Source organism: Pseudopodoces humilis, chromosome 21, assembly GCF_049639895.1.
Source record: "Pseudopodoces humilis isolate 2021_Gansu_Grassland_sample_001 chromosome 21, ASM4963989v1, whole genome shotgun sequence".
Taxonomy (NCBI): domain Eukaryota; kingdom Metazoa; phylum Chordata; class Aves; order Passeriformes; family Paridae; genus Pseudopodoces; species Pseudopodoces humilis.
In genome coordinates, this window is record NC_142220.1 from 2,703,017 (window position 1) to 2,717,102 (window position 14,086).

General features: G+C 42.4%; 1 protein-coding gene across 4 annotated transcripts in view; it reads right to left on the reverse strand.

Moving 5' to 3' along the window:
* CEP112 (centrosomal protein 112) overlaps positions 1 to 14,086 on the reverse strand; it is a 174,074-nt gene that overhangs the window by 12,598 nt on the left and 147,390 nt on the right. For 2 of the 4 annotated variants that reach the window (XM_014255886.2, XM_014255884.2), the window contains exons 25-27: positions 9,657 to 9,758; positions 7,112 to 7,170; positions 5,848 to 6,239 (exon numbers count right to left, since the gene is read on the reverse strand). In XM_014255886.2, the coding sequence (XP_014111361.1) occupies positions 6,236 to 6,239; positions 7,112 to 7,170; positions 9,657 to 9,758 (165 nt within the window). In that variant the 3' untranslated portion in view covers positions 5,848 to 6,235. Of the gene's footprint in view, positions 1 to 5,847; positions 6,240 to 7,111; positions 7,171 to 9,656; positions 9,759 to 14,086 lie in introns of those variants that run through there. The other 2 variants (XR_015774320.1, XM_088065411.1) reach the window with 2 other exon arrangements.

The window sequence follows — 14,086 nt, forward strand, 5'->3', positions numbered from 1 at the left end:
TAGGTTGTGAAGACGCTCAATCAAAGAGCCCTTGGGGCACTCAAATCAAGGCAAAGCATCAAAACCCAAGCGCTGTTTTGAAAACACAGCTTCAAATGCGGCGGGGGGAGGAAAGGCTTTTCCCCCTGCCTGCCCGGCAAGGAACGCACCCGGGACGGCTCCTGCCTCCAAAAACCGGGGGCAAAGGCTGTGACCTCGGGGTACAACATCTGCAGGAGCCTCCGGGGACTCCCAGCACTGCTCCCAGGGTGATTCCAGCCAGGCTTTAACCACAGGCACTCACCGAGGTGTTACCTCCGCTGGCTTTTCCCTGCTCTTCTCCCAAACCCAACCTTCTGTGCCCGAGCAGGGCGGATCTGAGCTTGCCCCTGCACAGAACTGGTTTCCACCAGCCTGGGAACAATTAGGAGAAGAATCAACTTAGGGAGAATCTTCTGTTAAAAAAAAATTGTGACTGATGACTGCAACCTCTGGAAATACTTTTAGCTATGCTGGCCTATGTATAATACATAACTATGCTTTTATAATGATGGAACAGTACTGCAGGTGAGGTGTGCAAAGAGGGAGTGAAAACAGCAAAAAGTGACACCAAAAAGTAATAATCACAAATTAAAAAGAGAAGGTAATTAGTAACACCAAATTTAGGGGAGGAATTTCTGATCACAGTCAGGAACAAAGATTTCAGTAATATTTACATAGTAGTTCTTTTTCTAACAGAGATGATCTTTTTCAGCCAAACCCTCTGTATTTAAAGCAGAAAATTAATTCAGAGAAGTTTTAAAAACTGTATCCCTAGGCCACTTGTCAGTCCCTTTCAGTCTTCAGGTCTCTAAAAAGAAGTTTCTAAGCATCCATGCAGCTATTTCACAGCTTTGCACTCATATGGGTATATGTACATTTACTTGAAAATGGCTGTTATATGAAAACAAAGAAAAAGAAAGATCCAGAGAGATTTTCTCACATCAGTGAGAAAGCTTCTGGGAGTTGCACAAATTAAAAAATATTATTTTAGTTTACACTTGGCATTTCTCACTCTCTTGCTCACAGCCCTGTACCTTGCACTGATCACACTCCTGGAAACAACCCCATGGGTCAAACCCAGCATCTTCTGCCAACACAGAGGGACCACCAAGCACTTCCCATCCCATTCTCCTACAGGATCACCACAACAGCATTTGTTTTCCAAAGTGGCACCAGAAAAGCACGTTCACATCACAAAGCTCCAGCCCAGCAAAGCCCTGCTGTTCCTCTGTGAGGATAAAAGTGCAGTGACTGGGGAGGGCTCCCTGAGGTGCTCACCTGCCTCCAGGTGCTGACACCCTGAGGTGACACCACACCAAGTCCTGCACCAGGCTCAGCATCACAGGCCAGCTGAGCACAGTCACAACAGCTCCTGAGAGCAAAGCTCCTGCATCCATCCTAAAATACGGGTTTGCATTGCCTGGAAAGAAAGGATCGGCCCCCACTAGAAACATGTGAAAGGAAATCATTTACAGCCCTTACTGGAGCCACCAGAGAGGTTAAATATGCTGATTCCACCAGTACACCCCAATGAAAATCCAAAGAACAAGCCCACTCCACACAGAAAGCTGCTTCTACCCCACCAACTTACCAGGGATAAGAACTTCAGTCACCCTTTGTGGAGCAGATGTTTGCACCAGCCTTTCCACAGTCACCCAACAGCAAAGCTGCCACCAAGGGCTGTCCAGGCAGCTCACAGGGTGCTGAAGGATTTTTCAGGCAGGAAGATGGTGGAGATACGGTTGGACTCAGATGATCTTAAAATTCTTCTCCAGCCTGAATGATCTGCCTTCTTAGGTCTGTTTTTCCACCACCCTCAGATGCTCAGTGACAGTCTGACTGTACAAAAACTGACTCTGTAAAATTTAGGTGAGAGATTTAGATGGGCTCTGAATTAAAGGAATCAGTCAGACTGAGAAATCCCTTTCTAAAAACTCTTGCTCTGGGAGAAGATTGCTCAGCTGTGGTCCTGAGACTCACTGCCACATCTTCAGTGCCATCTAAACCTCAGTGAACGAGTCCTGCACTCTCCAGCACTTCCCAGTAAACAGCCAGGGGTGGTCTTACATCCTTAATTTCAGCCCAGGATCACTTCCACAACAGGTTTCCTATGGATTCCAGGGTTAGAGTTCTAATGAATTCCTTGAATCCTTTCTTTGGGTAAAACTGGCAAAGTTAACTTCAGTGTAAGAGAATTAGGACTCACAACCTTATTTTGAAAAGATGGTCAGCTCTGCCTGGTATTAAACTTTTATATGAGGTTTCAATGGGAGAAGAACAAGATTCCTAAAGTATAAATCTTGAATAGATTTTATAAAGGTGGAAGTATTGTTACAACATCGCTGCCCAGCTGAGATAAAGGTGTTCCTTTACTTTGCTCATTCTACCAACACACATTTCCTTGTTTTCAGCCCCCAGTACTGAGGCTGAATCATGTGTTGCCATATTTAAAGCTCATCTCCATTCCCACTAAGCTGTATGTCCATGGATAATTTGAAACAAACAGGCTTTTGGGACCCAGCTCTGCAGATAAAATTGTTTTAGAGAGCTGCTCAAAGGTGTCAGCTGTAAATCCTCCTTGTGTGAAGGTGAGCTCTGTGTCCACCTTCCCAAGAGTCTGCTGGAAATACTGCCCTGAATGTTGGACATATCTGGGTTGAAAGTTAAGGTTTCCCATTAGAAGATGGATTAGGAAAGAAAACATCTCTTCTCCCAAGGATGCCTGAAAGGAAGCAAAGCTCTTATGACCCGTAGCCATAAATTCATGGCATGAACTATCCCACAGTTCATAAAGGGATGAAAAGAGATTGGGATTAGGGATGGCAGAACAAGGGCACGACACTCTTTTTGTTCCCTGCTTCTCTGTCAGTGAAGGAGAGACCAACTGTGGCAGCAAATGGTAAATAAATGATATTTAATCCAGGGGTTTGCCTTATTTACATTATGCATAATGCAGATAACAGCACAGAGCTGCTCAACCGCTGTGTAAAAGTGCTACAAACTGCTCCCACATGCAGCACACTCCCTCTTCCTCTCACACAAGACACGTTTTTACAGGATCAGACCCTCATTCAGTTCTTTCAATGCTTTTTTTCACAATTTTTTTTTTCCAATTTAGGGAATAAAAGTTTTATTTAATTATCTTTTTTTTTTTTGTAGCTTGAATTGACCAACTGCATATCATCCCTTGGCTTTATCAAAGAAACCACCAGTACCAGAGCACATCTAATTTTAAGAGGGCTTTAGTAGGCAGACTTAAAATTGATCATGCATTTTAGTTTCAGTAACTTGCAATTTCTGCCTGCTTTGATAGCACACTTTAAAGAACAAGTCTTTAATGACAAAGGCTTAAAGGAAATGACCTTTCTGAAGAAAATATCAAAGCTTGGAAAAGATAGCTCCTTGGGAAAAAAAAAAAGGCTGAATTAAAATGACCTTGTGTTCTGAAACTTCTTCATACAGTATCTGACGTCTTACTTTTCCTTTGTACCCTCCAGAGGGGACCAAGGATAATTTAGCAGTGTGGTGCCTCCAGTCCATTCTGTGATTTGGGGAGGACTTGCAGTGCAGTAAGAGAATTTAAAAAAGAAAAATAAAAATCAGATCCTACAGAGATTCTCTATCAAGACCTCTCTGCATCAGGATCAAAGCTGTGCACGTTTTCCAGAAAATTCAATAAATATTTTCTTCTAATCACTATAAAATATTTTTTTTCTGTGCAGCAAAATCATTTCTCAGTTTGAAACCACCACAGTCAGGAGAGATTTGGGTGAGCACCAGGAGTGCCTGCTGTCCCCAGCACAATTAAAGCTCTGTTGCAGATGCAAGCAGAAGGAGGGACCTTGTATCCCTTTTCTCCCAGCTGGGCCAAAAAGGAGCATTTTTGTTCCATGTAACACAAGAACTGTGAGTGGCACTGAAATAAAGTGTCACCTTGATAAGGGTCACCTCCCTTGGTACTGGTGAAAAATGTTACGGTGACTTTTTTGGGGGGGGGGTTTACAGGGGATGAAACAATCTTCTCTCACGGAGCAAACTCGGTGAATTAAATAAATATAAAATACAAACAACTGAACCACACTGAAGCTGGTTTGGCCAGAGCTTGGTTAGGGACAACAAAGCCAACTCCTGGCAGCTGGCAATTCCTTACCAATCGGGGTGAGAGAGGCAGAAAACAAGAAATAACTGTGGAAATCTTTATAATCCTTCAGCTTAGACTGTAATTATTACTTGTTACAAAAATGTTCAGTTAACAACTACAAGAGAATTCCACCTAAACTTATATTTAAATTCTTACAAGGTTCATAAGCAGCTTCAAAGTGGTCCTCAAGATGTAGCTGCTGCTGGAGAGAGTTTCACATGGGTTTTGAAACCCCCTGATTGACCAACATCTATCTTTCTCAAACTGCTTTATGACCATCAGCAACATCAGAAACCCAATTCCACCAAAAAGAAGGAAATTCAGGAATTCAAGTGGCGAGAAGAGTGTCCATGTGTTTCTTTATGGATGTTTCCTGATGTCAAAAGCACTAAACCCACACGGATTTAATGCAAAAACACCAGCAGAGAAGCAGAATCAAAGATGCCTCATTTCCCTCAAGCATCAGAGTTGTCACTGTCCCCATCTCTGCCATTTGGACACGGGGCCATGTGCAGTGGGTACATCCCAGTGCCCACAGCCTGCTCCTCCTGCAGAGCCCAGCCACCGCTGCCCTGCACCTTTCAGGAGAAAAACATTTTACTGCCCACAATTAGCTCAATGCATCCCAACAATTCCTGCTCCTGCATCTCCCAATTCCCCCAGGCAAGGCTTTGTGGCACCTGCCACAGCACCTCCTCCTTTATCAGAGAAGCCTTATCTGTAATTAGAAGAATCACTTGTTGATTCAAGGAAGGTGCAAAACCTGCCCAGGCCCTGACTGGGCTGACAAGCAGCGCAGCAGCCAGAGCCGGAGCTGGGTTTGGCACAGCTGCCAGGAGGAGGGGTGGATGGAGCCAGCCTGCCAAAGCCTCTCCTCCTTGATCTCGGTGCCAGGAGCAGATAAGAGCCCAGCTGGTGAGCTGGGACTTGGCAGCACAGCCGCCTCCACCACGGCACTCAAGGGAGCGGGACCCTCCAAACTGCGCCCGGGCTGCGGCGTGGGAGTACTGGTGACACTGGTGAGGTGGGAGAGGTGGCCATCCCCACCAGCAGGGCCTCCCTGGTGCTGCCAGGGCCACAGCTGCACTTGGAACAGGAATTCCTGGTCCCTTCTCAAGCACTTTGCCTTGATCCCAACACCACCAGCAGAAGGGTGCCCAGGAAAACCAAAGCCACTCTCGTGCCAAATGCACACGTTCCAAAGGCTCCAAGGGCTGGAGACAGCAGCACTGCTCCATGGCCGGGAGTCAGGGCCAGCCTGAGGCCTGACCAGCTCCTTCAGCTTCCCATTGCCCCTCAAACCCCATCCCAGAAAACCCTCTGGAATCCGCTCCGACTCCCCGGGATCGGCACGGAGAGCCGGCGCGTGCCCTCGCTGCACCGAGGCCGTGTCACTCGTGACTCCTTTCCAGCAACACCCATGGCTGTGTTATCAGCCCATGAGCAAGGAATTCATTCCCTTTTCCCAGAGTATCCAACCCCACCGACAGCCAGAGCTGCCTGCAGTGCCACCAAGCTGCTCTCATCCCTTGAAACACCACACACATTCCCACTTTACAAAACCACACAAAACTCCCCTGGCTACTGAGGTGAGTGAGATGCTCAAGCAGGACAATAATGTCAAAACAAAAAGATAAGAAAATAAGAATATTTTAATATTATGTAAACACATGGACACAGAACAATGTTAAAATATGTTGAAATATCTTGGGCAATAATAATAGAAAATGGGATTTTCTTCATGTTTAAAAGTGAAAAAGATGGTATTGGAAAGGAGTAACAAAAATATTAGTAGAGCAAAGTCTACTTGCTCGGTAAGCGAGCTCAGCATGGTGTCAAACCGTGTATCAAAAGCATAAATCTGTAATAAAATAATGATAAAAAAAATAATGGAAGGAAGATACAACAAAATCCAGGCTGGCATGAGCTATGAATATGTTTTCATGAAGTTCATTTTTTTGTGCTAACAAAAGAACCACTAATCTTTGCATTAAAATTTACAAGAGCCAAATCTTCAAACCTATTCAAAGCAGTCCATTTGGCAATCACAGAGATCCCACAATCCATCAATGGTTACCTGAAAAGGAAGAGATTTCTGTCAGTTATACCTCATTATTTTTTTTATAGAAACACAACATGCTGAAAGCAGAGCTGGGTCCAGTGGGCAGCAGTTCTGGAGCTTTCTATTTATCTAACAAAGTTACCTATGCTGGACTTATTACCAAAATCTATGACATTTTCAGTTTCCAGTTAGCTTTAGCTAATTCCTGTTAACAAATAATTTAGGATTAATATTTTCACACGACTCTCACACCGTTAACCTTCTCACAGTCGCTTAAATATCTCACAAATGCTGACACTATTTTTATGAGCACACATTCTTAGCTGCAGAAACCCTTCATGTGAGATATGAAACACCATCAATGTCTAAAAATACAGTAAAGATGGAGTGGCTTTCCCAGGAAGTTTCCCTGTACTCACCTCTCCATGTGAATCACTTACTCTAAAGGCACGGCCAGGCTTTTTATGGCTGCAGCACTTGCCATAATTTATATTGGAGGGTGTAAATGTTTCAAAAAAAAAAAAGAAAAAGCTCAGGCTCATGGAGATCCGGTCCTTTGAAGATGGGATCTGTAATATTCTGCCTTGCATCATTGTCTTCTATCTTTAAAGGAGGTGGCATCACTGCAGAGCCGCAGCTGTGCAGGAGCCGCCTCATCCTCGACGTGCAGGCAAAGCCCAGACTTGCAAAGCACCTGCAGCTTCTCTAATCTCGCTCTAGCACTACTGCCTGAGCACTGGGGAAACCTTCTCTGATGCCTGTTTACTGAAAATAAGGAGCTTTTAAAACTGCACCCATGTTGGAGGGTTTGAATTAAGCCATAAAACTTCAAGAACTGGGACCCACAGGGGTGAAATGGTACAAATGGATCAAAGATAATCCCGTACTTTTTGGCGTGGTAGGCGTTCAGGTCTTCCTGGAGGACTCTTTTCTGCAGAAAACTTACCTGTAAAATACATCCCACATGAAAACAGGGTACAAAATTCCAATTAATATATTTGTGCTCATTTCATAAAAGGAATTTTTCTGATCTCACCTGTCTAAATAAAATGCAGTAATACTTTAGCTGCATAGAAGAACTAATATTTTATAGAAGACTTCTCTTGGCTTCTCTGGCTGTGCTCTAGCTGTGCACTCTCTACTCCTTCAGGAACAGTTAAACCAGTTGTTAAACCCAGCTGGTGGCACCATCTGGGTTGTGCAAGTGCTTGGGAGCTCCCGTTCTCCTGGCAGCTCCCATGGGATTCCTGTGCTCTGATCCCTGCACTTTTGCTCTTGTGATGAAGGTACTCACCTGTTCCCCAAGTGTATGAGAATTAATGCTTAGTAACACACTGCATCCCCTGTTGGCCATCTCACCAGGAGCACACAACCAGGCAGCAAATCCTTTATATTTAGCAACATGTTTAGAAAACTTCACCCGAGCCTCAAGTATTTTCTTTTCCTGCTGTTTATTTTTATCCCCGCACGGTGCTTCTACCCAGCCTATCCTCTTCATCCTCCTCCAACAATAAATAATCCTGACAGGTGCAGGGATTCCAGTGCCCTTCTTGTCTGATGTTTTCAAACAGGAATTTCAACAATTTTCAAAGAGCAGGACACCTGTGCTTCAGAGAGAGCCCAGCTCCCCGAGCTGCGCGTGGAGTCGCAGCCAGCAGCGATGGATTTCTGGGAGAGCACCCAGGTTTTCATGTGTGGAGTTACTTTTACTCCTTTGAAATGCTGCTGCTGCTTACAGAAGCTCTGCAGGTGGATATCAGGTTCTATTTTTTAATTTTTAAAACTCATTTAAAGGTGTGGTAATTCTTGTATTAGCTCAGAGTGATGCTTCCTACCAGGCGGTGTTCAGAGTCCTTTTAGGAGTCTTTAAAAATAGCTTTTTACTATCAAATGGAAATAGATCTCCCCAACAGACCCTTGACTCTTTATTTCCCAGAAATATTTAAATGAAGAAGAGCATCATTTCCATTAGGGATCCCTTGAGGTGGAAGCAGAATGTTTACTACCAGAGTGCTGAAGCTGTGTCACTCCTTGCACACAGAAAAGTTGAGTTTCCACTGTGAAAATTTCCTACTTCCATTGAAAGTGGCCTCTGCCACGGGAAGTGTCTCATGCAGAGCAAAATATGCTATGGGATAACTCTTATGCATTGCAAAGAGAAAAAAATGGGGAAAAAAACCCAAATACATGAAATTACCAATCATCTCCACAGAGGTTGCATAAGAAAGAGAAATGAGATGTTGTAGATTAATAATTTCTTGAAAAGTGGTCCTGAAAACTGGCATGAGGATGTGATGATAATGGGCCTAAACTTGTACTCCGTGTCCTCAGGTTTCTGCTCTTCCCAGAGCTCAGGGCAACTCTGAGCTACCAGCTTGGCACTGTCCTTGTCCCAGCTCTTCCTTCAGCCAGGACAGATCCCAGAGCCCAGATCCCAAATCCCAGATTCCAGAGCCCAAATCCCAGATCCCAGATCCCAAATTCCAGAGCCCAAATCCCAAATCCCAAATCCCAGATCCCAAATCCCAGATTCCAGAGCCCAAATCCCAAATCCCAGAGGCCAAATCCCAAATCCCAGACCCCAGATCCCAGGTTCCAGAGCCCAGTCCTTTCCAGCTTGGTTGCATGCACACTCCTCCAAACACTGGTGGCATTTTCCTTGGATTCCCATTATTCCACAGCAATGATCACCCTGCTTTATGGCTGTTTATCCTTCCTCACTGGAGTTCAGGCAATGATGACATTTTGTTTTCTTCCAGCTCCCCATACACTGAACAGAAAAGCCCCAAATAACTTCTGTGGGAACCAGGGATGAGAAACACACCCAATTAATCAGCAGTTCCCTATTTCCAATGACATTGGATATTAGGAAACGTAGTAAGTCTAGTTTATAGAAATGATACTGATTCTGCATTTATCTAGAACTGATGGTTAGCAATACTCAAAAGATTACAGAGCCTCTTTATACAGGAAAATGTAAAAATATCACAATGACCATTTAGACAAATATCTTCAAAAAATACCCAATTTGCTTTATTACATAGGCTGGAAAGAAAATAAAATTATTTCTAATCCTTTTCTTTGCCTGTTATAGGCAGCCTTTAAATGATTCCTTCAGGAGAAACAGTGCAAGGAAGATGAAAGATAACTGTGAGCTGTATCTGAAAGGCTGAGGAAAAACCCCTAATACTGAATAAAGCACAGGTTTTCCTGGAAAAATAGTCTGGGATCAAAAAATACAACATGGCAGCTCTCAAACTGGAGGGGAAAAGTTTTGTGGAATATGACACTAAGTGAGAAGAATGTGGGTTCTGCCTTAATTTGGTTTTGACACTTATTTGGTATTTTTGGCCAAATTTCAGATGGTCATAACCTCCTGTCTAGGAGAGAGGGCTTTTACCCAACCCAAAATGCTGAAGCATAAGAATTTACCTGAGATTTTAAAGATGAAATGATGTCTTCAAGTTCCTTTTTGGAAGATGCTGGCATCAGCCCTTTGAGTATTTTTTCATATTCTTCTCGTATAGTAATCAACTGTAACAGAACAAAGAGATATTTATATAGAGATGGCTGCTCTTAGATGCTGTAAATTTTTTGCTTCTTTTGCCCAAATTGGAGGTCAAATAAACACAGAATTAATTGTGGTATCAAAAGGGAGAGGGAAGGAGACAGAAGATCAGCAAATACCTGTAAAGAACAAAAGAGGTAAAAGAAATAAAGGCAAAAGAAAACATAAGAATAAAAAATATATATGGAGAGGAAAAAAAAATCAGAAATGAACATGCAATAATTATTCTTCAATCCATCTGAAATGAGCACTTAGGCAGACACATCTTGCAAATTGACAGAAGTTTTCTGGTTGTTCTTGGGATCTGAAGCAGGTCGGGGGGGGACATTTGTCCATTGCTCCCTTAGACAAGGTGACTTACTGTTTCCCAAAACGTATTTTACAAAATTTCTCAACTTCTAGGTGCTTTTGGTGGACTTTTTATGATTATCCTTCATCCTGCAACTATTTTTCATTGCACTTTGTGTCCTCCTCAGCTTCATGGAGACTACAGAACTTTCAATGAGTAAATCTGAGCATCTCAGGCCCCAAAACGAGGAGGTTCCTACAGGGGGAAGTTTTCATCTGCAACTTTATTTAAGAGATGCTGAGGAAACAGGATTTACAGAGCAGAGTTACATGAAGAGAGATCAGATGGAAGGGTTGTGCTTCTTTTCTCTGCAGAGTGGTTGGATTTGATGAGTTTTGACCTGTGATGATTCGGTTCAGGTCAGCCCATCACGTTCCTACCTGGCTGAATCAGGGCCTCACGTGTGTACTTAACTCCCAATAGGATTAACTGCTTAATTCAAATTAAGCAAGGACTTTGGTGTTTTTCTGGATTAGCAGCTGAATATGTAAATAAAGGATCAAAGGGCTTCGATATCAGATTAACGCATAAAATATCTTGAAACTTTCAAATAGAATTTTTATTTCCCCCCCCCCCCCCCAACACCATTTGGTGTTGGTTTTTCATTCCCAAATGGCTGAAATCCACCACTACAACCACAAATCCAACCTGAAGGAGCCACGAGTTCCAAATTTCAGCTCCCAGAGCTCCCACACGTGAGAACCCGAGGCCGAGTTCATCCCGGCACCATCCCATGGGAAAAGCAGCTCCCGCCAGAACCCGCATTATGCAGAGTGCAATTATCGATACAAAAGGAATAAAACAATCTGATGAAACGTTAGGAAAATTCTCCCTCTGAGTCACCCCGACAGGCAGGAGGAATCGCCAAATCTCTATGCAAATGGGCAATTAGAGGCTTTCCTTGGGAACTGCAAGGAAGTGATGCCACTATGCAAATCTGAAAGGAGAAAAAAAATAAAGAGGTGAGACAGGAAACCTCGTTTGAACTTCGCTTGTGTATAAGCCAGAGATCAAAATTTATGTTTTTGAGAGCTACACCAATAAATTCATGCTACTATTTCTATCAAGGCTTCCAAAGTTATGCATAAGTGGTCTGCCAGGATAAATATTTTCTGAGCCAACAGCTCATTTGGGTGGGGACCCTGATAGAGCAGAAACATATATTTCAGTTGATTCAACATGTTCCATTTATTCTTGGTGAGACGAGACCAGAAACAGGCAGCCAGAGCAGCAAAATGCTTTCATTTCCTAAATTTTGATTAATAATGATCTGTTTAATGGGTAAGAGGATCTGGATGATCACCTGGCTAAGATGCAGATGCAACAGAAGTTTTAATACAACTCTGTGAGGGAAACAATAATTTTCTAATTGTGCAAGAGTTTTCTTGCAACCAGGTCACTGGTTTTAACAGTTTAATCTGCAGTTGTCCTCTAAATAAATGCTTTCACAATGCTGGGAACATTTGTCATTAACTTTGCAGAGCAGCAGAGGATAATTCACTTTTGACAAAGGTGTTTCTTGGAAAGCCAGGAAGAAATATTGTATTGTGCTTAAAATATGGAGATATCTTAGAGGGTCAGCTGAGAATGGAAAGAGAAAATGAGAAACAAGCCCTGGTAGCTGCAGTTTGGCTTGGGCCTGATCCCTTATTCAGTTTCAGAGACAAGACATACACTTTTTTTTGCAGTGAAACCTGTTCTTTTGGATACAATTCCAATTTGTTGGAGCAGACAAAACACGCTACTCTCAGCTCTGCTCACTGGTAATTGCATCACAATAAGATGAAAATAAATGCCCAGCTGTTTCCTGCCGTGGTATGGTAAACAACCTGCTGGTATTTTTGGCTGAAGTCACTATCAAGGTTTATTGACCCAAGAGATTAAAATAGTGCATGGCAAAAATCTAAATCACTTCTTACAACTGAAAAATAACATCCAGTGGGCTAATGGGTACTCATTTTAATGGCAGAAGGTTTTCATTTTTTAACACTTATTTTTCACCAATGAAAGCTCTGTCTGCAGGGATAGGTTTATTTGTGCCTTAAAGGCTTTTTTGTTCTTTTATAGCCTCAAGCTGCCTCCCTAGGATCCACAAATACTGTGTCTCCTCTTGCACTCTTGAGGGATGTTTAAAATTGCAATTCTTCATCCCTCAGGAGGCCTTTAGTCAGCTGGATGAGGATGGCTCTATTTCATTTACTTGTGTTCGTTTTTCTTCGGTCCTGAGAAAGCTTTCTTCTTTTTTTTTTTGAAAATTTCATTTTGGTGAGCTGATTTAATCCTTGAACCCCCAGGAAGGTTTTATAGCTTTTAATATTAAGCTGCCACACTGGTCTTTGTTTATTCAGGTTGGTGGGTAATATATGAGGTTTGGAGTTTGACCATCAATCATCTCTGGTGTCAGCGGAAAGCTGAAGTTGCCACACATAGCTCATGTGTCACGTGGTGAATCAGTAAAAAAAGAAGAGACAAATAGTGACACAATTATATAAAGGGGTGTAAAAAGCAGGGGACTTGGAATTTCACAGACTACACTGAAATTGTGTCGGGCACTGACCATTCTCAGAGAGAGAAAAGTTGGGTTTGATGCCCAGAAGAGAAATATCCAAACCTGAGCTTTCCAAACCAACCAACCCATGCTTATCAGAACAGGGAGCATAAAGAAACTGCAAAAGAAACTCAGAAGTAAATGAAGGGACCACAAAAAGTTATTCAAGTTCCTTTAAAAAAAAATCTTGTCTTGAAGGGCATGAAGTTAAATTTGTGTTTGTGTCAGATAAGAATCAAAAGATAGTTGCCTTAACCAGGGTGTTGTGGCTTTTTTAGTATCTTAATTTCTGCCTGTCTATAATATTTATGTAGGATAATGTGTGCCAGGGAATACTAGGACAGTGACCAAAAGGTATAATTAGGATCTTTTAGTTGTTATCAAATTTTCTCCATGTTTCAGGGTGAATAAAATGAGAAAAGTAATTTCCTGTCTCTCCTAAATCCTTTCCTGTATCAACAGTTGTGTGCTATAATGCTGTTTAAAAGAAAAAACCTCTTTAAAAAGGTTATGGATCTGTTCTGCAACATCTCTAAATGGAGATAGGAAAGATCTGCTGCAATAAATCTGAAGACAGATGAGGGTTCCAAAAAGGTAAAAATAACCCCTTCAAAGGTAAAAAGAACCCCTTCTTAGGGAGATAATTTAATCCCAGAATAAAGTCTCCTCCTTCTAAATGAAGGTGGTAATAATAATAATAATAATAAGAATAACAATAACAACCATAATAATAATAACAATAATAATATTGCACAGGTCAGCTTCATTCAGGTGAAGGAATTTTCTGGAAGTGCTGTGAAAAGGGCAAGTAAAAGACAAAATATTACAATGCCATCCCAATTAAAAACAAACCCTAATCAACAGAAAAAGAATCCACCAAAAATAAAAACCAAAATGCAAGCAAAAAACCAAACTAACATACAAAGAATGATTAATCACTTGTTGTTTGTGTCCTCCCTAGTTGCAGGGACTCCTCCTTTGCTTCTCAGCACTCCTGAAGTCTAAGTGAGCACAGCTCCACTCCTACAAAACCTCTGTGAGTCGAGATGTGCCCCTTCCTCCCTCAGCTGGCCTGGGGGACGCTGAGCAATGTCCCCAACCCAGGAACAAACCAACCAAAATTGGCAATTCGCTTAAATTTCAGATCCCTCCGGCCTCTGTCGTAAGAGAACATTTAACTGGAGCTTGGAATCTTCTGAAATGATTTTTCCTAAAGAAGAATCCAGTGATGTATCAATTGTTTCAGTGAAGAGCAAGGTCTGCACATTTGTCTTTTCAGAAAATCACCAAACATGATTATCCTCTGCTTTCGAGTCCACATCCTCTCTGGTTTCAGACAGAGGGAATTTTGACTCTCACTGTGCAAGGGCTGTTGAAATATGGTTCTCCCAGATTTA